Source organism: Triturus cristatus, chromosome 10 (genome assembly GCF_964204655.1).
Source record: "Triturus cristatus chromosome 10, aTriCri1.1, whole genome shotgun sequence".
Lineage (NCBI taxonomy): Eukaryota > Metazoa > Chordata > Amphibia > Caudata > Salamandridae > Triturus > Triturus cristatus.
In genome coordinates, this window is record NC_140593.1 from 1,190,785,239 (window position 1) to 1,190,810,548 (window position 25,310).

General features: G+C 46.3%; 1 protein-coding gene across 1 annotated transcript in view; it reads right to left on the reverse strand.

Moving 5' to 3' along the window:
- Nucleotides 1–1,442: 1,442 nt before the first annotated feature.
- Nucleotides 1,443–25,310, reverse strand: part of LOC146797005 (LHFPL tetraspan subfamily member 3 protein-like) — a 100,180-nt gene continuing 76,312 nt past the window's right edge. Inside the window, exon 3 of the mRNA XM_085630290.1 lies at nucleotides 1,443–4,283. Coding sequence (XP_085486416.1) covers nucleotides 4,252–4,283 — 32 coding nt within the window. The 3' untranslated portion in view covers nucleotides 1,443–4,251. The remainder of the gene's footprint in view (nucleotides 4,284–25,310) is intronic.

Here is a 25,310-nt window from a genome sequence, read left to right on the forward strand (position 1 = left end):
GAAACTTACACTTGTGAGTAATTTACACATGTAATTTACTCTTAAACTCTTACACTTTTGAACAGCTTACTACTTTTGCCTGATAACAAATTCCAAGTCTAAAGTTATTCAAAATTTTAGTTACATGTCTCTACCCCCTGAAAAAGGGAATGGAGACAAACGTATGAGTGCAAGCTGCTAGTGGCAACAAAAAAAAAGAAACAGTAGTAAGTCCAGCACAACACATGGCCAACCACTGTACTGCAACATTCAACCACAGAAAATGAAGTGGGGACTTGAAATAAAATCCCAATAGAAATAATGTTTAAATTAAATTACCTAAAATAGTTACAAATATAAATAAACACAATTTATTATTAAATACAATATCTAAAAATATATTTATATTTTATTACTAAAATATATAAACAACCTTTATGACTTTTATAAATGAATGTATAATTATTTTTTATTAACAAAATTGCAGAATTTTAATTAATTCTATACCTTGCATTTTATTTTTATAAATGATTAACTCATAATAAAAAAATCTTATTTACTTTAGTTAGGAATTAATATTTTTATTTAAACTTCAGAAAAATATTTTTGATTTAGGTTAATTGAAATTAAGTTAATAGTATAAAATATAATTATAAAAATAGTTTTACTAAGGGGGTCATTACGATGACAGCGAAACTGCCACCGACAGGCTGTTGGCGATGGTCTCACCGCCATCGGAAGACCATTCCCCACCCGCCACTTTACGATGGCTGGCGGTTCCATGGTGGTCGGAAACTCTGACCGCCACTCATCCGACGGGCTCCTTGAGCTTGCCAGTGCGACGGAGGGCCTCCCAATCCCTGCATTGGTGGCGGTGCCTACCAGGCACTGCTGTAAGGATTAAGATGTCCCTCCCCGCCAGCCTTTTAATGGCGGTTCACCCACCATGAAAAGGCTGGCGGGGATGGATAATTTAGCCTGTGGGTCCGCCGCCTTGTAGGTGGGCGGTCCCAAATACATTACGATGGCGGACGGACTGAAGTCTGTCCACCATCGTAATGACCCCCTAAGTTATCATCAAATTTAATAAACATATATCATTTACCTATACATTATCAAACGGATATCTTCACCTAAAGTATATTAAATTTTTTAAAAAATCAGTAAAAATATGATTATTTTACATACTACTGTAAAATAATGTTATTTATTTATTTTAGAAATAGAACAGAATTTAAAAAAATGCTACAGCACCGTTGACTTAACTTTGAATCAAGTATATTAGAAAAAAAAGAATTCTGAAGTTTAACTTTAATTCCAACCGAATGTAAAAACAAATAATTGTTTTACTATCCATTAATAATAGCTTAAAAAATAATTTATAGAACTAATTAAAAGTAATTTGTTTCTACTTTAATACAAATCAATGGTACATCAATTTTATAAAATCAAACAAGGTTGTTACAAAAAGTATAATTAAATAATACATGTTTTATTTTCAGATTATTTTTTACATAATATTTATATTGTTAACTATTTTAATTAATTTTACCATTAATTACAACGGGATTTTATTTTAAGTCCCAGCCTCCATTCTTTTCTATTGGAGGGCTTTGCTTTACCAATGGTTGGCCATGTGTGTTGCTGGATTTACTCCAGTTGGAGTAATTTACTACTGTTTTTGGTCTCTTTTTGGATGTAGTACCTTTGGAAATGCACCTTGTAAATAGCAATTAGGCTTACTCGTTTGTGGGTGGGTGCATGTCCTTCCATAAACCCCTTCCTAAACCCCTCCTTACGCCTCCCATTTAGTAGTCAACATGGCACTTTTTCCAGGCACTTTCCCTTGTCCCTCACACAAAGTGGTGGATATTTACACTCGGCGGTTTGTGAATAGCATTTTGTAGTAATCTTTAGTAGTACAATTTTAGTACTACTACTAAAGCACCACAAAATGCAGTTCATGAATAGGCCCTGTTAGATCAGCAAAAAACCTCACACTTCATCGCTCTTAAAAAGAATCAGGATTGTACAGAATCTAAATCTAACGCATGTCAATGGGTAGGAGAGGCCGACGTCGCACCCCGTCCCTGCTACAAATCACACAAAGGCTGTAATACCTACTAAGTAACCTGCAGATTAAACTAAACAGATATATTACTTGAGTGGGCTAAATTAAGAATATTTATACCAGCTGGCTCAATCTTTCAACTTGGTTGCTGTATAAGCTTACAGTGCGAACTGCATTATGAGGATTTTGAGGATACCCCTCAACTGGTCCAGAATTCTGTAACTTGTGCAAGGAATATCAGATGGAAAAAGGATTGCAAACCTTTTCACTGGTTTCCAACTCAGACCCAGAATCCTGTAGGCAATCCTCACCCAAAGGGTTTAAACCACAGACAGGAGTGGGAAGGTGCACTCAAAGACAATATGTGACATTAAAACATGAATGGAACTAGAGATTAAAAAAAAGTATCAAAACTGCTGGCAACCTAGATATTACATGGATTCAAACACTGGAAGGTGCTTCTGACATCCATCACAACAACATGGTCCGTACAGCCGTTCAGGAAAAGGCTAAAGACAATCGTAACATATTTACGGTATCGAGGGCAAGCTATACCGCTCAATGGGCCACACTTCTAGTGATTGACTATTTCCATCAATTCAGGATAGAGGCAAGAGCGCAAAGGTAACAACCCCTTCTGCTTCTATCACCGTCTTTGCTGCAAGGTGTACCAAGGCTGGCGTTCCGCTCACGTGATGTGCCTTATAAATATCCCATTCCAATAAAAAGCAACTGATATTAGCGCCAGAAGAGTTTATTGATTGCAAAAGAATGATGGATTCCAAGACAACACCATTTACCAGGATCAACACAAGCTCACATGTACAATTATGGCTCTGTGAGAAGTCACTACAAACCACCCAGTCTGTCTGAAATGTGATCAAAGGGGCCTCTAGTATAAGCAAAAGACTTTAAAGGGGTGATTTTGTTTATCCAATTCACCATCACCATCAAACACCAACCAAGATAACGTCCAGAAGGGTTTTGGCTTCTAGAATGTTTGTGGTATTGTCTGGTTTTATGGAATGTCCCTTCATTTGATTGTGTTTGGTTGGGTTTTCAATAAGTGAATCTCTTTTCATTTGATGATAGGAAACTGGTTGCTTTTTGGATTCCAGAATGTTAATTTATTTGAAGACTTCTGGTTGGGTTTTGGATTCCACAATGCACATTTTGTCAGTGATGTTTGAGTTCCATGATATCCTTTTGACAGACGTTTTGTTGCATTTTGTGTTGTGGATTGTCTCTTTCATGACATCTGGTTGGGTTGTGGACACTAAAATGTCCTCTTGTTCGATTATGTTGATTTTGGCTTGCTGTATCTCCAATGATTTGGATTTTACACTCCAGTATGTCACATCTGGTTTTGTTCTGGATAAAAACAAAATCTCCCATTGTTTGATGTCTAATTGGGATGCGAAACCTATTATGGAATCAGTCATTTAGTGACCACTTTAAGGTTTTCCCAAGACAACTAACACTTGTTGCCCACAACCACAAACTTCTGGGTGTGGTGATGAAGGAAGTGGCTTCAGGATGTGCTTCTTTTCCTTCCCAAAAGTTCGATTCTTCTCTGTTCTTGACTTCATTCCATTAATTTGCCTCCGCGATAGAACCCTGCTGTGCTTCAGGTTGAAGGCGCCAATGTAATGGAAAGCGTGACTCCCTTCGGACTCAGCAGCCAGTCTGTGAGATAGGTCACAACATCTTCACATGGAGGCGGAGGGTTTGAACGCCTCTTTACATAAAATACCAGATATGTGCGGCTCGCTCTGGAGCAGATCCAAACAAAATTGGCCACCTAACTGCCCTCCCACCACAATGTCTTCTACGTCTAACCTACAGATGCTGCACCTGACTTTATGTGTTTGTTACATATAATCCCAATATGGTTATATGCTTTTGAGTAAGATGACTCGTTACAACGACGCGAGGATTCGACACAATGTTGTGTTATGTTCCTGTGTCTCCCTCTTTGGCATCCATCAAAGGAAGCTGAAAGGTTGCCTCGTCGCCACTGGGATTGGCTGTTGAGAGAAGGATGCAAGATGCTGAAAGACGTTGAGGCCCAAGAGCAAATTGCAGAGGTTGCAGCTGTGTGCAGAAGGTAATACGCCAAGGTCCCAGTTCTGTCAGGCGGTTACATCTTTTCGTAGGTTGGGTAGAGGTGGTGCTTCTGGGAGCTAGGTGACCACATCAGGTCAGAGAGGAGGAGCAATCGTGTTGGTGAGACCTGCAGATAACGAGAGAAGAGAAATGAGTCTGGCTCATGAACAATACATATTAAATGCACAAAGATTAGAGCAAAACCCAGCAAGGGGGTCAGAGATGACAATCCAACATGAAAGTATAAACTCCCTGGTATTACGGGGGCATCACTTAAAAACAACTGGATTCTACATGACTTTGTAAAGTTGTGCTCCCTCCTCTGCACATTTTCTTCTGGTCTGCCCTATCTTTTTCCTCCCATCGAGTAGACAATATTCAGGTTGTTCTACCCCTTGAAGTGCTTCGTGTTTTGATAAGCGATGCATGGCAGCAGACAAGAACTTTGATGAAAAGAGGAACAGCAAAAGAATACCCCCCCTCCCCTAATCATAGGGCCCGATTCACAGAACTAACTTAAGACAAAATCCTAAACTTACTACCATTTTGGTATTCACAGAAGACACTCATTTTGGTATTCACAGAAGGCACTTACTCATTTCGGTATTCACAGAAGTTAGGAGTCCTAACTTTAGGACTCCTAAATGCCTTCTGTGAATACCGAAAGTCTTAAAATTAGGAGTTTTCTCAATTTAGTAGTAGTATAGTTAGGACTCCTAACTTTAGGACTCCTAAAGGCCTTCTGTGAATACCGACAGTCTTAAAATTAGGATTTTTCTCAATTTAGTAGTAGTAGTAAAGTTAGGACTCCTAACTTTAGGACTCCTAAATGCCTTCTGTGAATACCGAAAGCCTTAAAATTAGGATGTTTCTCAGTTTAGTAGTCGTATAGTTAGGACTCCTAACTTTAGGACTCCTAAATGCCTTCTGTGAATACCGAAAGTCTTAAAATTAGGATTTTTCTCAATTTAGTAGTAGTAAATTTAGGAGTCCTAACTTTAGGACTCCTAAATGCCTTCTGTGAATACCGAAAGCCTTAAAATTAGGATTTTTCTCAGTTTAGTAGTAGTAAAGTTAGGAGTCCTAACTTTAGGACGCCTAAACTGAGAAAAATCCTAATTTTAAGACTTTCGGTATTCACAGAAGGCATTTAGGAGTCCTAAAGTTAGGACTCCTAACTTCTGTGAATACCGAAGTGAGTAAGTGTCTTCTGTGAATACCAAAATGAGTAAGTGCCTTCTGTGAATACGAAAATGGTAGTAAGTTTAGGATTTTGTCTTAAGTTAGTTCTGTGAATCGGGCCCATAGAGAGGATGGCTCATGCCCTTTCTTGCCCAGCTGTGATGCGATGCGATTGGCGGTGATGATGACAATGGATTCTAATTCTGGGAACAGGTGTTTTTACCTGAATCTCTAGTAGGGAGGCTCCTTGTAGGGGGACTTAGGGGAGTGAGCAAGTGGATGTGTGGGGTGAATTTTCTGTGCTCTTAGCTTTGCGTTCACTTGCTGTTGCTGTACAATTCTTGGTCAGAGGGGATCCTTATTCTGCCCACTATAGGAGTAGTGTCCCACTGAGCCCAGTGAAACTTTCCCTTCCTCTTTTTACAGTGCTGCCTCCTGACAGCTGGCAGCTGAATTCTAAGGCTTGAACAAGCAGCACGAATGACTAAAACCTGAGCCAGTGAAAATGCTAGAATATCCTTCGTCACCAATGGAGAAAGCAACGTCTCCTCTTCCTTTGGGCTACGTGAACCAGTAATGATCTCTTCTCCTCTGTCATCGCCAGTTGACACAGATCCCTTCCCATCCATCAACCTGAGGACCACTGCTGAAGTCATCGTCAAAATGTGTTTATTTCAGATTACAAATCCATAAAACACATACATCAGATCAACAATTCATAAATACAATAATCCCATAATAAGATAAATATATTAAAAAAAGAGTGGTTAAAATTGACTAAAAATAAGATAAAACTGCATCATCAATTACAGCCACGGTTCCTACCCAATGCCCAGCAGGAGCTCAGTTAAAGTAAACCAAAAATATTCTCAAGGCTTTACTTATACAAAAATGCTAGTTCGACCGCTATACCGACACAAAAACATCTGTGTCCGCTAAACCAAGATAGACACGTATCATCCAAGCAGCGGGCAGGTACTTGGCTACGCTGATCATTATCGCCTCTCTTGTGTCCGTTTTTAATGTCCTCAAGGCTAGCTGGGAAGATCTTAGGCCAACAGTTGGCGTACAGAAAGAATCCATTTCTTCCGGGGCAGTCTAAAGGCAGGGCACACGAAAACAAGGTGGTCAATAGAATCACAGCCAATATTACACTTTGGGCAAAGGTGGCTGAGGTTGGTTGAATTCCCCCAACTCCCTACAAAGTTAGCCAACGGGAGAGTTCCATAACGGAACTTCGGGTAAAGCTGTCTAGGAAAAGAGGCTTGTATGGAATTTAAGGAGTCTTCACAGCGATACTTCAATCTTACATTTCTTAGCCAATATCATGCACAGCACCACAAACTGATATCTAATTTTCCATTTCTTAGGTAGAGGTTAAAGTTACAGCCTCATTACGAGTGGAGGAATTCCAACTACAGAAATAACTCTGGGTGGAATTCTACCTCTCGCAGTTACAAGTGTCCTTGGTCCAGAATTATTCGTCCACAAAGTCCAGACCTGATCATACCAGGCCTGTAGAAACTGGACCTGTTTACCCTGCTGCAGGTACTGCTTGCAGCAGCATAACCCGACCGTCAGCCGGCTCCTGAAGCAGCACAACCCGGGGGTCAGCTGACTCCTGCAGCAGCACAACCCGCCCGTCAGCCGACTCCTGCAGCAGCACAACCCAGCAGTTAGCCGACTCCTGCAGCAGCACAACCCGGCCATCAGCCGACACCTGCAGCAGCACAACCCAGCCGTCAGCCGACACCTGCAGCAGCACAACCCAGCAGTCAGCCGGCTCCTGCAGCAGCACAACCCAGCCGTCAGCCGACACCTGCAGCAGCACAACTCGGCCATCGGCCGACACCTGCAGCAGCACAACCCAGCAGTCAGCCAACTCCTGCAGCAGCACAACCCGGCCGTCGGCCGACACCTGCAGCAGCACAACCCAGCAGTCAGCCGACTCCTGCAGCAGCACAACCTGGCCGTCGGCAGACACCTGCAGCAGCACAACCCGGCCGTCAGCCGACTCCTGCAGCAGCACAACCCGGCCATCAGCCGACTTCTACAGCAGCACAGCCCGGCCGTCAGCCGAATCCTGCAGCAGCACAACCCGCTCGTCAGCCGTCTCCTGCAGCAGCACAACCCGGCAGTCAGCTGACTCCTGCAGCAGCACAACCCGGCTGTCAGCCGACTCCTACAGCAGCACAACCCGGCCGTCAGCCGACTCCTGCAGCAGCACAACCCGGCCGTCAGCCGACTCCTACAGCAGCACAACCAGGCCATCAGCTGACTCCTGCAGCAGCACTCAGAGTCTGTAGACAATACTCCCCCCAAGCAGCTTGCCCTAACCCACCAGCCCCCACTTCACCCCCATCCATTCACCCTGTTAATACTTCCACCTACTCTTAGTAGCTAGACAATGCCAGAGGTTTCTCCCAGGAATGGGGGAAATGCACTGAAAAGGACCAGCTGTTTCCAGGTCTATACAGTTATTCCCCAATGTGGCGGGGGATACAGACTAGAATCGGAGATTCCACCCCCCCTCCTCTCTCCGGGATCCAGGTATAAATATCGATCTCAATTTATAATCTTGAAATTCAGTATAGGTCGATGTTTTCATTGAACATATCTAAAACAGGGTTTACAAGAGCATTCTACTCCTACACCTAAGTGTATCTCTCCACTTTTCTGCTATTCACCATTTCCAAATGGGGATTTACATCTCATTGTAGATTTAAGGGTCTCTACCCCCTCACTGGAGGTTCCTAACACTGAATTTACTTACTATAGGTAACTTTACACCTGTGCGTGAAGATCTCTGCCACTGGGACAGAGGTCTCCATTTAGGAAGCTATAGGGAAATTTAACAAAGTTTATTATTTAAAAATAAATGCAATTAATATAATGTTAAATAAAAATGTAGAATACGTTTTAAACAGTAGTATCGTGCCATGAGAATACTGATTTGTGTTAAATCGAAGCTGCCAGGGCAAATTTCAGAGCATATTATACAAAATCCTGCAGTAGATCAAATAATTCTAACTGGACGTGTAGCTATGCCCTCCAGCACACATGCAGCAATGTGTGTGGAAACCAAGAATGTTCCTATAATCACCAAACTCATAGTGGGGAAATCTGACAGGCTCATGCCTTAGACAGCACAGCTATCCCTCACTTCACACAGTTCTTACTGGCCAGGGTTGCATATAGCAAAGCTATACTTTAGGTTACAGAAATACAGATTCTAATATTATTTTAAAAAACGGCATGTGTTATTTCCAATGTTAGATCCTGGACCATTGGAAAAAATGCAATTATGTAGCTGTGGTGTGTTCCACATAAATAAGAATGTACCGCAGCTGCCACATAATTTGCTACCTGCGGTATAAATTGCACCACAGACAAAGTTCTCATAGCTGTAGTTTTTCAATAGGGCACTCAGATGTCAAAGGGATCGCAAACTGCATCCCTTGGCAATACTGAAGCACCTCCTAGTGCGTCATGTGCATAATAAAAATAAAATGCACTATATTGTCCTGTAGAGTTGCTTTTAAAAGAAAGAGGTGCCACATGATTGCTGCATAGTTTGGGTTTCCTTGTTCGATAATTTATCAACCCTGCAGCACAATATCTCCCCCGCACCCCCACTACTGCACATTTCCAGTTGACCTATTTGGAGTCCCTCAACAAGTAACCATAAATAAAGTTAATAAACAAATTCTCAACGAATTCATTGCTTCAGTAACTTTTGCAGTGCACAATACACATCTACCCACCATTGTTTGGAAAGGAAGTGTCAAGCCTGCATTCCCAGCCTACTTTGCATCCACCCACAAACGTGCACATGCGCAGTGTCCGATTCATGCTCTCACAGATAAGTATCCATTGTTTCTGGGGATGCAACCTCAAAGCACAGCCATGCCTTGAAGGAAGCAGTTCACCCATTGGTCAGGAAGATCTCACATTAGGGAAGAGGTGTGACGCTGCGGCCAGGGCGACTGACTCCGGAATCTGGGGATCACGGTTCGATCCCCGGCGCCAGCGGCAGATTAGCCCAGCACCATGTGACTCTGGGCAATAGCTTGCTTAATCTTCCCGACGGCCCCCAGCGCCTAGAGACCCTTACGGGTGTTTGTACGCGCTTTACAAATGTGGATTATTATATTATTATTATAACAACAAAACAGGGTAACTTTTTACTTTTCGAATGCGCCTAAAACTGATGACGTAAATCAATGTACGGTTCATAGTGATGCGTCTGGAATGAGAAGGACGTGTCACCTTGACAGATGCAGTCACCCAGAATGCAATGTGTCTACATGGGCTTCACGACTGGAAGACGTATGCTGGAGCAAGCGCGACAGTAGAAGGGCCATGTTAATTTAATGCGCTTAGAAACCTCCAAAGGTCTTTGACATCAATGTACGAATATCCCTCCTGACAGCTTTCCACGCAGAAGGCTGCTCTGAGCATAAGCAGCTTTGAAGATAAAACTCCTCTCATGAAAATGCATCCAATTCCAAGGAGGTATATTTCGAGTCGCGGTTCGGAGATATACCTAGGACAATCCGTGTTCGTGCAGGAGCCAGTCGCTGCTTTTGAAGACTTTTGTCTGTTATCTCCATGCAGTGACAACCTCCAGTATGTCACAAACCGCTCTTCCGCCACTGAGGCTTTTTTCACCCGCTCTATGCCCTCTACAAGGTACTGAGTGAGGGTTTACTGGTCTTCCAAGGACCCCCCTTCACCATCAAAGCCCTTCAGACCTTTCTGGGACAGAACCGTTCTTGCCCTCTTCATACAAGACCATCTGATGGACCTCGCCAAGAGCTGCCGGAGGGGGAAGTAAGCGTGCTGTCAGGGTATATAGACCATGCTCCGTACTTGGCATTGACCCGTGGGAGGTCCCAGCCTCTGACTTTGTTTTATCTAAGAGGTATGGACCATGTCCATCTTAACCACAGACCCCGGTGTTTGCCTCCTTTTTTCTGTTCCAGTTCTTCAGAGTTAAGATACCAACTATATTTGACCTTCACGAGTCCGAGCGAAGCCCCTTCTCTCATGGCTGGGTCAATGGTTCTGTATTACCTGGCACGTATGTCGGCAGGTCCTTCTACGGCCACAGTCCACGCCCTGGTGACATCCCGCCTCCATTATGGTAACATCTTGTATCTGGGTGTAACGGGGAGATGCATGCGGAGACTCCAGGGTGTGCAGTTCTAATGCGTTCAAGGAGAGCTCCATCAAAGATGGCACTTGCTTCCCTCCACTGGTTACCGATACGAGAACGAGTTTGGTTCCAGGCGCTGTGTGTCTGCCACCGCATTATTCATGGGACTGCGCCGTCCTACCTGCTTGATTTTCTCACTCCTTATGTTCCAACTCGCCGCCTCAGATCTGAGGGGAGAGGTTTGGTATACGTTTCGGTTGTTAAGAGAGCCAGGATGGGGGGTCGGTCCTTCGTCTTCTGGCTGCACAGCTCTGGAACAAACTTCCTCCGAGCCTGCGCCCGGAGCCCTAGGAGGGTGTTTTTAGGAAAAACTTGAAGACTCTCCTATTCCCTTCAGGATAATGGGACGGTAGCTTACCAAAGTAGCTTGCACCGCAGCGCGGGGACACATTGGCTGAGTGTAACCAGGCGCTTTATAAATGTGCTAATAATAATAACAGCAGCCCTATCAGACATCGGTGCAGTGTAGCTGCATGGTTGGTGCACAGAGAAGATGGCAATAAAACTCCCAACCGGGAAACATTGATCGCATCGAAGTGTTTACCGGGATCTGCATGACACAAACCCATATTTCAAGACAGCACAGCTACCCCTCAAGTAAATGACATAGGAATAATCGAACGGTGGAGAAAACAGCAATCCTACCTGGCACAGATAGGACAGGATGAGGCTATAGACAGCAGAACTACCTCTGAGCTATGCATGCCACCAAAGAGTACTATCACAAGTATGGGTTGATGTGCACCCAAAGTATTCTAGGCATGGAATTATATCCCTGCCAATGAACTTATATCACAAGCGAGCCCTCATGTTCCCAAACATACCCTCCTCTCTACGAAGGCCAACCTCAGCATTCACCTATCATCAGCTTCTCTAAAAAACATGTTCATCCAATCAGGTTGCTGCAGCAGAATAGCGAAGCAATGGGGGACAGTGGGGCACCACCGCTGCCTGCCATGTACACCGCCCGACACTTTGGTGGGTGGTAGGTTTTTTTCCCTGGGTGTTGGTGCTTAACAGAGAAGTTGTCGAAGCCCAATATTCAGTCAAGATAGAGGAGACGCAAGAGAACCCAATGCAGACCACATTGGGTTGAAGAGCCCCGCCTCCCACCGCAAAGACTCTAATGTAGCTGGAGTTTTTACATGGGTGGTGCCCCTGACATTAGGTGCCAGTGGGATGTGGAATTCTGCGGAGAGAGCAGCACGGCTCACAAGGCAGCCTGTAGTGCCCCCTGGCTGCAAGCAGAAAGCTCAATCCAATATGTTTATTAACTATTTACACAATCAGGTACAAACATATGCACACATCCACACCACCCCCTGGGGGGGATATGTACACGCTCAGCAGCACACATTCCACCACAGTCCGACCACTCAGACTTCCTCCTCTCACACAGCAACTACCTCGCACCTGCATACCTCACAGCCCAAGCACACCTCCTATCCTTGGTGACTGTAGTTAATGAAGCTCTCAGCCATGGCGGGTTGGGCTCTTATACCCTTCAGACCCATTGCCTCATCCGAGGTCGTTGAAGGTAGGGTGGTGCTGCGATGGACGGTGGGCTTGGGTTACAACAAGGGCACATCGCTCTAGCCCATGAAGAGGGGGAAGGGGTGAAAGATGCTGATGAGGTGACATGCTGAAACCTATGCCAGCCAAGACTCTATCATGGAGAGTCGATAATGAACCCTGGCATTGAGCTAAAAATTGCACCTCCATAGTAACTAAGACGAATAATGTCTTGCGTAAGGACTTAAGGCCACACTGATCTCTACAGTGTGGATAGCTACTCAGGCCCCTTCCTAATTACATCTCATTGTATAACATCTGGGCCATCAAGCATTGCCTGGACTGGTCCCAACAGTTTTACATCTATTCCTTTCAAGATCATTGTGATAAGAGAATTTAAGTTAAATTGAAGTCTCAAAGTTTTAAGCTACAGAGCTATAGAGGCTGATCAGTGAGATTAGGATGGGATTCCTGGTGAAATGCATTACTTCGGGATACCTTACACCGTGAACACCAGGGTTGTCCACCACAGGTCCAGCAGGGACAAACCCATGCCATATTTTTAAGATCAACTCTATGAAAATGAGTTCCTTTAAGATTAATTGTTGGGTGCAAATTTAACCTACGTGGATGTTGAGAAATGTGCCCAAGATCCAGTCCTCCGGGTACCAATCTAGATAGCTCTCTTCCCTGACCACCACCACACTCTCTAAGCAATTAAACAAATATGATCTCCAGAGAGCTGTCAACCTCTGTCACCTTTCAAGATTGGTGGGTCTTTGCTATCACACACCAAACAAATCAGTCTAGTTGTGTATGAAACACAAACAGAAGAACAGTAGGGAGCAGCAAAAGGACTGTCTAAATATGAGACAGTCAAGTCATGTTAGGAGGCCATTCCTTTTATGCCAACATTTCCCAGGTTTGTGGAATAGTAATCAAGGTGTCCATCTTGTCTTGGGCCAACATTAGTTGAATCGAAAGACCTTTGTTTCAGGTATGGAGATTAAATGGCATCAACATCCTGATGGCTTGATACAGCGTGCTGTTGTTCGTCTAGAATGGAATCAGTCTGGAAAATGCAACAGAAAATATCAGGTGTTGAAAACGGTTTGATTGCAAACAGCATCCTTCATCTCATCCATCTTACTAAATAATAGCTACCGCCCCTCCTTCTCTTGTCCAGGCTTCTTACAGAACTTTATTATGTTTTACCCTTGCCCAACAATCGCTTCACTGTGGCATGAGGTACCCGGTCAGAGCAGCAACTTCATCCCTTTTTATGGTCTGGCTCGACAGCCTAACTGTCACCAGACAATGATGTCCGAACCACCCAAAGAGGGGCTTTAGCCCCGCCAACATGTTGGGAGCCAGGGGTACATGTTTTGATTGGACAGAAGTTGTGTGCTTGCACAAAAATGTGCTTGCCCTCCACACAGCTGTGCTTGTTTTGAATATTTATCCAGAAGCTTAAGGCTGAACTTTCAGGGTCACTCACATGACATGGTAATTCTCCTAAAGTGTCTTAGATAACTAGATCATTGATGGTGTTTTTCTCTGGCAGCAAACCAGATGAGAGGTAGGCAGATATGAACCTAAATGGAGTTTTAGGTCTGTGCTAACAGTGCAATGGCCACCTAACCTTTTAATCTACACCAATATTATTTTAGAGTTCTTTGTTTCTGCACAGATACATAGCCATTCCCATTCTATCTACTGGTAATGCTTCATGTTAAAAAACAACATTCTTTTAGAGCCAGACTTTTTGGCACTGCCAATGCTTGTTATTAATATTTGTGAAAGGGGCTGTTCGCCGATTGAGCGCTGTGGCTATCTATAAATCAGTTTGTAATGGTAACCATCTTATAATGGTCCCCCAACGCAAGCTTGTTGTCCTGATGACTATATGATAAGCCGTGAGGACGAAAGCCGCCTTGTTTGTCAAGCGTACCAGAACCCCAAAATGCCAGTACAAGACACTGCGGACAATACAAGTCCTCGTGTTATGTGTTTTTATATCAAATGCAAACAATGTTTTGGGCTCGCTATTGTTTGAAGTCTATTATTCACAGGAAACAATGAGGGGAGAAAGTATTTTGGATTTGATACAAATATTATTAATCGTGCGTGCGTACGAGTGTCGGCCACGATGGGAAGATACGACATAGTTGATAAATCGATGGTAAAAGATATTTTCGAATTTCTCATTATTTTGACCCTAATTGAGGAATCTACGCTAAACTTTTCCAAACAAATATGTGCACCAAGCTTGTTTTGCCAACATTTTGTGGTGGGTGTTCATTGGGTGGGGAGAGAGGAGGTATAAGCACTGGATCCCAAAGGTTTCTTTCACGTGCCAGTTTCCATGGCAACAGGTAGTCAAGACACCAGATGAAACACTGAACGAATCAACACACTAAGGGGCATATTATCAAGAAACTGCGTTAAAATTATCGCCGCTAAAGCGGCGATAATGGGCTTGATAATATGCCCTTGAGAATTCCCATAGAAGCTCATGTTCTGGTGTCAACATGGGCTCCTATTGGAATTCTCTAGGGCATATTATCAAGCCCATTATCGCCGCTTTAGCGGCAGTTTTCTGCCGCTAAAGCGGTGATAATTTTAACGCCGTGCTTGATAATATTCCCCAGAGCTTGGTTGGAAACCCGAATCCACAGATAATTGCCAGTTTTTCTATTTTTTAGTCAGTATTTAAAAAAAAACACACAGGTGTGTAACTGTCTTGCAGGAAAGTGCGCAAACTGGTTTGCGAAGCAAAATATGAATTTGAGCTGGCGGTCTGACTATCTGCCCAGAGCTGAACATTTTTACTACAGCAGCCATTATGACAGCCCCAGACCTTGCTGATCAAAAAGCATATTTGTGGGTACTCAGGAGGTAATGTGAGCACACCTCCTTCCATAAAGGACCAGAACAGGGCCTGAAATGGGGGACAATAACCATAAAATGAAAAAGAAGAAATTTGGCCGCCAAATTCTCAAAACTTGCTTGTGGTTGGCGCACAGAATCTGTACATTGGCAACCAATGGTCCTTAAAAAACCTAATAAGCCCAACACCAGGAAAGGAGTTTTAAGTAAATTTCAGGGTGAGGTTTCGGTTTGCAGTACTCGAAACGAAAGCAAATTATAAAAAATATAATGGTGTCGGGTACTGGGGGCATGCCATGGCCTGATGCTTTCCTCTGTACCCACAGGGCATGACTACAAGGGCTGTACACTGGGACCAAGGACTGCTGCAGGCCAGGCCCAGCAGGGACTGTGGGCATGGGTACTGGCCTCCTAGGGGTCAGTAGTAAGAACACAACAGCTCAGAAATCCCTGAAAAAAAACTTTCCTTGTAGGGTTTTATGGCCACGACTCAAAACCTAAATGCCAGACTGCGGAGGGCGCCAGAGATAGGAGCGCCATCATTGAAATGCTTTGGCACCGCCGTAGTCTCTTGAGTTCTATTAGGTGCAGTCCATGGTTGATTGACTCAAGATTACTTGAGCGACTGGCACACAAGGACTCCAACGGTGTACTCAGGTACAGTGCTTAAATCGGGGTACTCTAGTGACTGGCATACATGGGTGTCAGACACTGTTCAGGGGGCACGGGGTCTGACACCCATCTCTGCAGGGCTTCCCCGGTCTCAAACGTCTGGGGTTGAGGTTGCTTGCTTCTGATGCCCTGAGGTCTTTCCTACCAAGGCTCTGCTAATCGGACCAAGTCATGGTGAGCAGTCACAGGCTTCTCGGGGAGGTAGTGTGGGGTACCCAAGCTCAGAGCTCAACAGTCAATTCCATAAGTGATGATCCAGCCCAGCGCTTATCTTTTCAAGAAAGGAAGTGCTTTACCATACAACAGTAAGCAATGTTACATTTAGTGTCTCTGCGTGCTATGTGGCTGCATGATCCCCACTCCATCAATGCCCTCTGTCCACAGACTCTCTCCCTGGTTCCGGGTGTCACCCCATTCTCCAGAGGGATAACAGTAGGTGCAGAGTGGATCCCCCTAATGGTATCTGTGCTCAGTATCTGGTACTCTGCGGTGGAATCAATCCTCACGGGTTGGCCACTCCTGCCACAGCCCTTGGTGGAGCCCACACACTCCCACAGAGCGGCGGCCCACCTGCCGGGTTCCCGGGTCTTCCGTCTCGAGCACAGGGCCATGCAGGGCGATGCTCCTGCTACAGGTCCTTTGGTGGACAGGAGCAGAAGGCGCTGGTCCTGATGCGGCGCCGTCCTGACTGTGACTGACGGTGCCTGTTCTGGACCTTAGGGTTTTGCCCACAAAGGCCAGCAGGACCTCGAAGTTCCGACTGAACGATCATGAGTACGGTTGCTGCAGCCCTTATGGGCAATGCAGAACTTAGGGAGCTGCAGACCCACACTTGCTGCCCATAGCTTGGGTAGCTGAGTTCACACAGGCTGGTCACAACTGGGGCAGACGTGCTCAAACTCAGACCAGTCTCCGCTTGCACAGTTGCCGTCATGCAAACGCTGATCCCAGTGGCAATCGCAGCCCTAGTTGGGCCTTGCCAATTGCTGCCGTGGAGTCACGGGTCCCATCAGGACCCATTAAGGAGAGTCTAAGAGCCCTCTCACACTTGGGTACAACAGATCGCTCCCAGCAGACATCACACAGACACTGGAACCTGCTGCACCTCGCTCCTTCCTGGGCAGTCTCTTCTCCAGCAAGGTAAACGGCCCCTTCCACTCCGGCAGGCAGGCTTCTAGGCACTTCAGGAAATGTGCACAGCTCCTCCAGCAAGAGATCCGCACCCCGAGGGATGTCCCCTCACCTCTGGGAGACTCGCTGTGAGGCAGACCCCTGGTTTCACAGCAATCCTCTTTGCAAACTTTGGAACACTCCCTTCCTTCTCCACAGAGGATTGAGAACTTCACCAGCACGCGGGCAGCGGGGATACACGTATGAACTTATATCCACTGTCTCAAACTGGTAAACCGGTTTAGGGTCGTTCTCCTTCCAAGTGACCGTTCCAGGATATTCTATAGACACAACCTCTATGTAGATGTAGAAAGAAGGGTTGAGGTTTCTGCACCTGCCTGTCATCAGCCCAACAGAAGGAATAATTGAGAAAAAGACAAAAGTGATGGAATCACCTAAAGGTTTCCTCACCTTACACAGCAGTCTGCAGGCCCACCCCTCACACCCACCATTCACCACATGGCGGCATTCAGCATGATTCATTGACGGCTCATTCTTAACCTAAAGGCCTCTTCTCATATCCATCTCTCCCTCCATCACGTGTCCAGGTCTCCCTGCAGCTTCAGAAGTGTGAGCTCTACACTTCCGGTGTCTGGGAGCCCATGCTCACCTCCATCACGTGTCCAGGTCTCCTCCCTGCAGCTTCAGGAGTGTGAGCTCTACACTTCCGGTGTCTGGGAGACCCATGCTCACCTCCATCACTTGTCCAGGTCTCCTCCCTGCAGCTTCAGGAGTGTGAGCTCTACACTTCCGGTGTCTGGGAGACCCATGCTCACCTCCATCACTTGTCCAGGTCTCCTCCCTGCAGCTTCAGGAGTGTGAGCTCTACACTTCCGGTGTCTGGGACTCCCATGCTACCCTCCATCTTGTGCAAAGCCAGGCCTGGGGCATCCAAAACCTCCATAATGGATCCCACTGGCCTCCACTGCTCTGGCTTATGCCCACCATGAATGTACAACGCAGGCTACATACATAAAAGCACATAACATACCCTCAGGATTTTAGCGCTGGGTGAGCGCAGACATGCAGAACTTTACAATAGTGGGCCAGCAGGCCTCCACTCCAGTGACCCGGATTAAAGGATCTGGTGTAACTAAGGGTTTTCAAAACACAGTATGCTGCCTCCACGGCTCTACATGATAAACCTGTGACAGCCAGAGCTGTCCACCGTAGGTAAATAAGGGTGCGCTCCCGGTCACAGCACAAGCCCAGGATGTCCTGGTGTCAGGGGCAAACCCTGGCCTTAGCGCCCAAGCGAGAATAGCGCGACACCAGGGCCACAAACCAAACGTCAGGATGCCACAGTCGGGCATTCAGGGCAGAGGAACACGTATGTACATCACGCAGGAGACATTCCTGTCCCAACACGGGGCTTCTCTGGTGTAGACATACATGAGGCTTACATTGGGGGCATGGATCACTGCCATATATGGGTTACTGTAGAGTTCTCATGATTCGTGCTTACATTTGGGGTACTCAGGTGACTGTCGAGCTCATGTGTTATAGTCATGCGCTGGGCTTACATTGTGGGTACTGGAATGGCTGGCATACATTGGCTCCTGTTGAGTATGCATGCGTCATGCTTACATTGTGGGTACTGGAATGGCTGGCATACATTGGCTCCTGTTGAGTATGCATGGGTCATGCTTACATTGTGGGTACTGGAATGGCTGGCATACATGGGTTCCTGTAGAGTATGCATGGGTCATGCTTACATTGTGGGTACTGGAATGGCTGGCATACATTGGCTCCTGTTGAGTATGCATGGGTCATGCTTACATTGTGGGTACTGGAATGGCTGGCATACATTGGCTCCTGTTGAGTATGCATGGGTCATGCTTACATTGTGGGTACTGGAATGGCTGGCATACATTGGCTCCTGTTGAGTATGCATGCGTCATGCTTACATTGTGGGTACTGGAATGGCTGGCATACATTGGCTCCTGTTGAGTGTGCATGGGTCATGCTTACATTGTGGGTACTGGAATGGCTGGCATACATTGGCTCCTGTTAAGTATGCATGGGTCATGCTTACATTGTGGGTACTGGAAGGGCTGGCATACATTGGCTCCTGTTGAGTGTGCATGGGTCATGCTTACATTGTGGGCACTGGAATGGCTGGCATACATTGGCTCCTGTTGAGTGTGCATGGGTCATGCTTACATTGTGGGCACTGGAATGGCTGGCATACATTGGCTCCTGTTGAGTATGCATGGGTCATGCTTACATTGTGGGCACTGGAATGGCTGGCATACATTGGCTCCTGTTGAGTATGCATGGGTCATGCTTACATTGTGGGTACTGGAATGGCTGGCATACATTGGCTCCTGTTGAGTATGCATGGGTCATGCTTACATTGTGGGCACTGGAATGGCTGGCATACATGGGTTCCTGTAGAGTATGCATGGGTCATGCTTACATTGTGGGCACTGGAATGGCTGGCATACATGGGTTCCTGTAGAGTATGCATGGGTCATGCTTACATTGTGGGCACTGGAATGGCTGGCATACATGGGTTCCTGTAGAGTATGCATGGGTCATGCTTACATTGTGGGTACTGGAATGGCTGGCATACATGGGTTCCTGTAGAGTATGCATGGGTCATGCTTACATTGTGGGTACTGGAATGGCTGGCATACATGGGTTCCAGTAGAGTATGCATGGGTCATGCTTACATTGTGGGTACTGGAATGGCTGGCATACATGGGTTCCTGTAGAGTATGCATGGGTCATGCTTACATTGTGGGTACTGGAATGGCTGGCATACATTGGCTCCTGTTGAGTATGCATGGGTCATGCTTACATTGTGGGCACTGGAATGGCTGGCATACATGGGTTCCTGTAGAGTATGCATGGGTCATGCTTACATTGTGGGTACCGGAATGGCTGGCATACATGGGTTCCTGTAGAGTATGCATGGGTCATGCTTACATTGTGGGTACTGGAAGGGCTGGCATACATTGGCTCCTGTTGAGTATGCATGGGTCATGCTTACATTGTGGGTACTGGAATGGCTGGCATACATGGGCTCCTGTTGAGTATGCATGGGTCATGCTTACATTGTGGGTACTGGAATGGCTGGCATACATTGGCTCCTGTTGAGTATGCATGGGTCATGCTTACATTGTGGGTACTGGAATGGCTGGCATACATTGGCTCCTGTTGAGTATGCATGGGTCATGCTTACATTGTGGGTACTGGAATGGCTGGCATACATTGGCTCCTGTTGAGTGTGCATGTGTCATGCTTACATTGTGGGTACTGGAATGGCTGGCATACATTGGCTCCTGTTGAGTGTGCATGGGTCATGCTTACATTGTGGGTACTGGAATGGCTGGCATACATTGGCTCCTGTTAAGTATGCATGGGTCATGCTTACATTGTGGGTACTGGAAGGGCTGGCATACATTGGCTCCTGTTGAGTGTGCATGGGTCATGCTTACATTGTGGGCACTGGAATGGCTGGCATACATTGGCTCCTGTTGAGTGTGCATGGGTCATGCTTACATTGTGGGCACTGGAATGGCTGGCATACATTGGCTCCTGTTGAGTATGCATGGGTCATGCTTACATTGTGGGCACTGGAATGGCTGGCATACATTGGCTCCTGTTGAGTATGCATGGGTCATGCTTACATTGTGGGTACTGGAATGGCTGGCATACATTGGCTCCTGTTGAGTATGCATGGGTCATGCTTACATTGTGGGCACTGGAATGGCTGGCATACATGGGTTCCTGTAGAGTATGCATGGGTCATGCTTACATTGTGGGCACTGGAATGGCTGGCATACATGGGTTCCTGTAGAGTATGCATGGGTCATGCTTACATTGTGGGCACTGGAATGGCTGGCATACATGGGTTCCTGTAGAGTATGCATGGGTCATGCTTACATTGTGGGTACTGGAATGGCTGGCATACATGGGTTCCTGTAGAGTATGCATGGGTCATGCTTACATTGTGGGTACTGGAATGGCTGGCATACATGGGTTCCAGTAGAGTATGCATGGGTCATGCTTACATTGTGGGTACTGGAATGGCTGGCATACATGGGTTCCTGTAGAGTATGCATGGGTCATGCTTACATTGTGGGTACTGGAATGGCTGGCATACATTGGCTCCTGTTGAGTATGCATGGGTCATGCTTACATTGTGGGCACTGGAATGGCTGGCATACATGGGTTCCTGTAGAGTATGCATGGGTCATGCTTACATTGTGGGTACCGGAATGGCTGGCATACATGGGTTCCTGTAGAGTATGCATGGGTCATGCTTACATTGTGGGTACTGGAAGGGCTGGCATACATTGGCTCCTGTTGAGTATGCATGGGTCATGCTTACATTGTGGGTACTGGAATGGCTGGCATACATTGGCTCCTGTTGAGTATGCATGGGTCATGCTTACATTGTGGGTACTGGAATGGCTGGCATACATTGGCTCCTGTTGAGTGTGCATGGGTCATGCTTACATTATGGGCACTGGAATGGCTGGCATACATTGGCTCCTGTTGAGTATGCATGGGTCATGCTTACATTGTGGGTACTGGAATGGCTGGCATACATTGGCTCCTGTTGAGTATGCATGGGTCATGCTTACATTGTGGGTACTGGAATGGCTGGCATACAGTGGCTCCTGTTGAGTATGCATGGGTCATGCTTACATTGTGGGCACTGGAATGGCTGGCATACATGGGTTCCTGTAGAGTATGCATGGGTCATGCTTACATTGTGGGTACTGGAATGGCTGGCATACATGGGTTCCTGTAGAGTATGCATGGGTCATGCTTACATTGTGGGCACTGGAATGGCTGGCATACATGGGTTCCTGTAGAGTATGCATGGGTCATGCTTACATTGTGGGTACTGGAATGGCTGGCATACATGGGTTCCTGTAGAGTATGCATGGGTCATGCTTACATTGTGGGTACTGGAATGGCTGGCATACATGGGTTCCTGTAGAGTATGCATGGGTCATGCTTACATTGTGGGTACTGGAATGGCTGGCATACATGGGTTCCTGTAGAGAATGCATGGGTCATGCTTACATTGTGGGTACTGGAATGGCTGGCATACATTGGCTCCTGTTGAGTATGCATGGGTCATGCTTACATTGTGGGCACTGGAATGGCTGGCATACATGGGTTCCTGTAGAGTATGCATGGGTCATGCTTACATTGTGGGTACTGGAATGGCTGGCATACATGGGTTCCTGTAGAGTATGCATGGGTCATGCTTACATTGTGGGTACTGGAATGGCTGGCATACATGGGTTCCTGTAGAGTATGCATGGGTCATGCTTACATTGTGGGTACTGGAATGGCTGGCATACATGGGTTCCTGTAGAGTATGCATGGGTCATGCTTACATTGTGGGTACTGGAATGGCTGGCATACATTGGCTCCTGTTGAGTATGCATGGGTCATGCTTACATTGTGGGCACTGGAATGGCTGGCATACATGGGTTCCTGTAGAGTATGCATGGGTCATGCTTACATTGTGGGTACTGGAATGGCTGGCATACATGGGTTCCTGTAGAGTATGCATGGGTCATGCTTACATTGTGGGTACTAGAATGGCTGGCATACATGGGTTCCTGTAGAGTATGCATGGGTCATGCTTACATTGTGGGTACTGGAATGGCTGGCATACATGGGTTCCTGTAGAGTATGCATGGGTCATGCTTACATTGTGGGTACTGGAATGGCTGGCATACATGGGTTCCTGTAGAGTATGCATGGGTCATGCTTACATTGTGGGTACTGGAATGGCTGGCATACATGGGTTCCTGTAGAGTATGCATGGGTCATGCTTACATTGTGGGTACTGGAATGGCTGGCATACATGGGTTCCTGTTGAGTATGCATGGGTCATGCTTACATTGTGGGTACTGGAATGGCTGGCATACATTGGCTCCTGTTGAGTATGCATGGGTCATGATTACATTGTGGGTACTGGAATGGCTGGCATACATGGGTTCCTGTAGAGTATGCATGGGTCATGCTTACATTGTGGGTACTGGAATGGCTGGCATACATGGGTTCCTGTTGAGTATGCATGGGTCATGCTTACATTTTGGGTACTGGAATGGCTGGCATACATGGGTTCCTGTTGAGTATGCATGGGTCATGCTTACATTGTGGGTATAGGAACGACTGGAATACATGGATTTCTGTAGACTATGCATGGGTCATGCTTACATTGTGGGTACTGGAATGGCTGGCATACATTGGCTCCTGTTGAGTATGCATGGGTCATGCTTACATTGTGGGTACTGGAATGGCTGGCATACATTGGCTCCTGTTGAGTATGCATGGGTCATGCTTACATTGTGGGTACTGGAATGGCTGGCATACATGGGTTCCTGTAGAGTATGCATGGGTCATGCTTACATTGTGGGTACTGGAATGGCTGGCATACATGGGTTCCTGTTGAGTATGCATGGGTCATGCTTACATTTTGGGTACTGGAATGGCTGGCATACATGGGTTCCTGTTGAGTATGCATGGGTCATGCTTACATTGTGGGTATAGGAACGACTGGAATACATGGATTTCTGTAGACTATGCATGGGTCATGCTTACATTGTGGGTACTGGAATGGCTGGCATACATTGGCTCCTGTTGAGTATGCATGGGTCATGCTTACATTGTGGGTACTGGAATGGCTGGCATACATTGGCTCCTGTTGAGTATGCATGGGTCATGCTTACATTGTGGGTACTGGAATGGCTGGCATACATGGGTTCCTGTAGAGTATGCATGGGTCATGCTTACATTGTGGGTACTGGAATGGCTGGCATACATGGGTTCCTGTAGAGTATGCATGGGTCATGCTTACATTGTGGGCACTGGAATGGCTGGCATACATGGGTTCCTGTAGAGTATGCATGGGTCATGCTTACATTGTGGGTACTGGAATGGCTGGCATACATGGGTTCCTGTTGAGTATGCATGGGTCATGCTTACATTGTGGGTACTGGAATGGCTGGCATACATGGGTTCCTGTAGAGTATGCATGGGTCATGCTTACATTGTGGGTACTGGAATGGCTGGCATACATTGGCTCCTGTTGAGTATGCATGGGTCATGCTTACATTGTGGGTACTGGAATGGCTGGCATACATTGGCTCCTGTTGAGTGTGCATGGGTCATGCTTACATTGTGGGAACTGGAATGGCTGGCATACATTGGCTCCTGTTGAGTATGCATGGGTCATGCTTACATTGTGGGTACTGGAATGGCTGGCATACATTGGCTCCTGTTGAGTATGCATGGGTCATGCTTACATTGTGGGTACTGGAATGGCTGGCATACATTGGCTCCTGTTGAGTATGCATGGGTCATGCTTGCATTGTGGGCACTGGAATGGCTGGCATACATGGGTTCCTGTAGAGTATGCATGGGTCATGCTTACATTGTGGGTACTGGAATGGCTGGCATACATGGGTTCCTGTAGAGTATGCATGGGTCATGCTTACATTGTGGGTACTGGAATGGCTGGCATACATGGGTTCCTGTAGAGTATGCATGGGTCATGCTTACATTGTGGGTACTGGAATGGCTGGCATACATTGGCTCCTGTTGAGTATGCATGGGTCATGCTTACATTGTGGGCACTGGAATGGCTGGCATACATGGGTTCCTGTAGAGTATGCATGGGTCATGCTTACATTGTGGGTACTGGAATGGCTGGCATACATGGGTTCCTGTAGAGTATGCATGGGTCATGCTTACATTGTGGGTACTAGAATGGCTGGCATACATGGGTTCCTGTAGAGTATGCATGGGTCATGCTTACATTGTGGGTACTGGAATGGCTGGCATACATGGGTTCCTGTAGAGTATGCATGGGTCATGCTTACATTGTGGGTACTGGAATGGCTGGCATACATGGGTTCCTGTAGAGTATGCATGGGTCATGCTTACATTGTGGGTACTGGAATGGCTGGCATACATGGGTTCCTGTAGAGTATGCATGGGTCATGCTTACATTGTGGGTACTGGAATGGCTGGCATACATGGGTTCCTGTTGAGTATGCATGGGTCATGCTTACATTGTGGGTACTGGAATGGCTGGCATACATTGGCTCCTGTTGAGTATGCATGGGTCATGCTTACATTGTGGGTACTGGAATGGCTGGCATACATAGGTTCCTGTTGAGTATGCATGGGTCATGCTTACATTGTGGGTACAGGAACGACTGGAATACATGGATTTCTGTAGACTATGCATGGGTCATGCTTACATTGTGGGTACTGGAATGGCTGGCATACATTGGCTCCTGTTGAGTATGCATGGGTCATGCTTACATTGTGGGTACTGGAATGGCTGGCATACATTGGCTCCTGTTGAGTATGCATGGGTCATGCTTACATTGTGGGTACTGGAATGGCTGGCATACATTGGCTCCTGTTGAGTATGCATGGGTCATGCTTACATTGTGGGTACTGGAATGGCTGGCATACATCGGCTCCTGTTGAGTACGCATGGGTCATGCTTACATTTTGGGCACT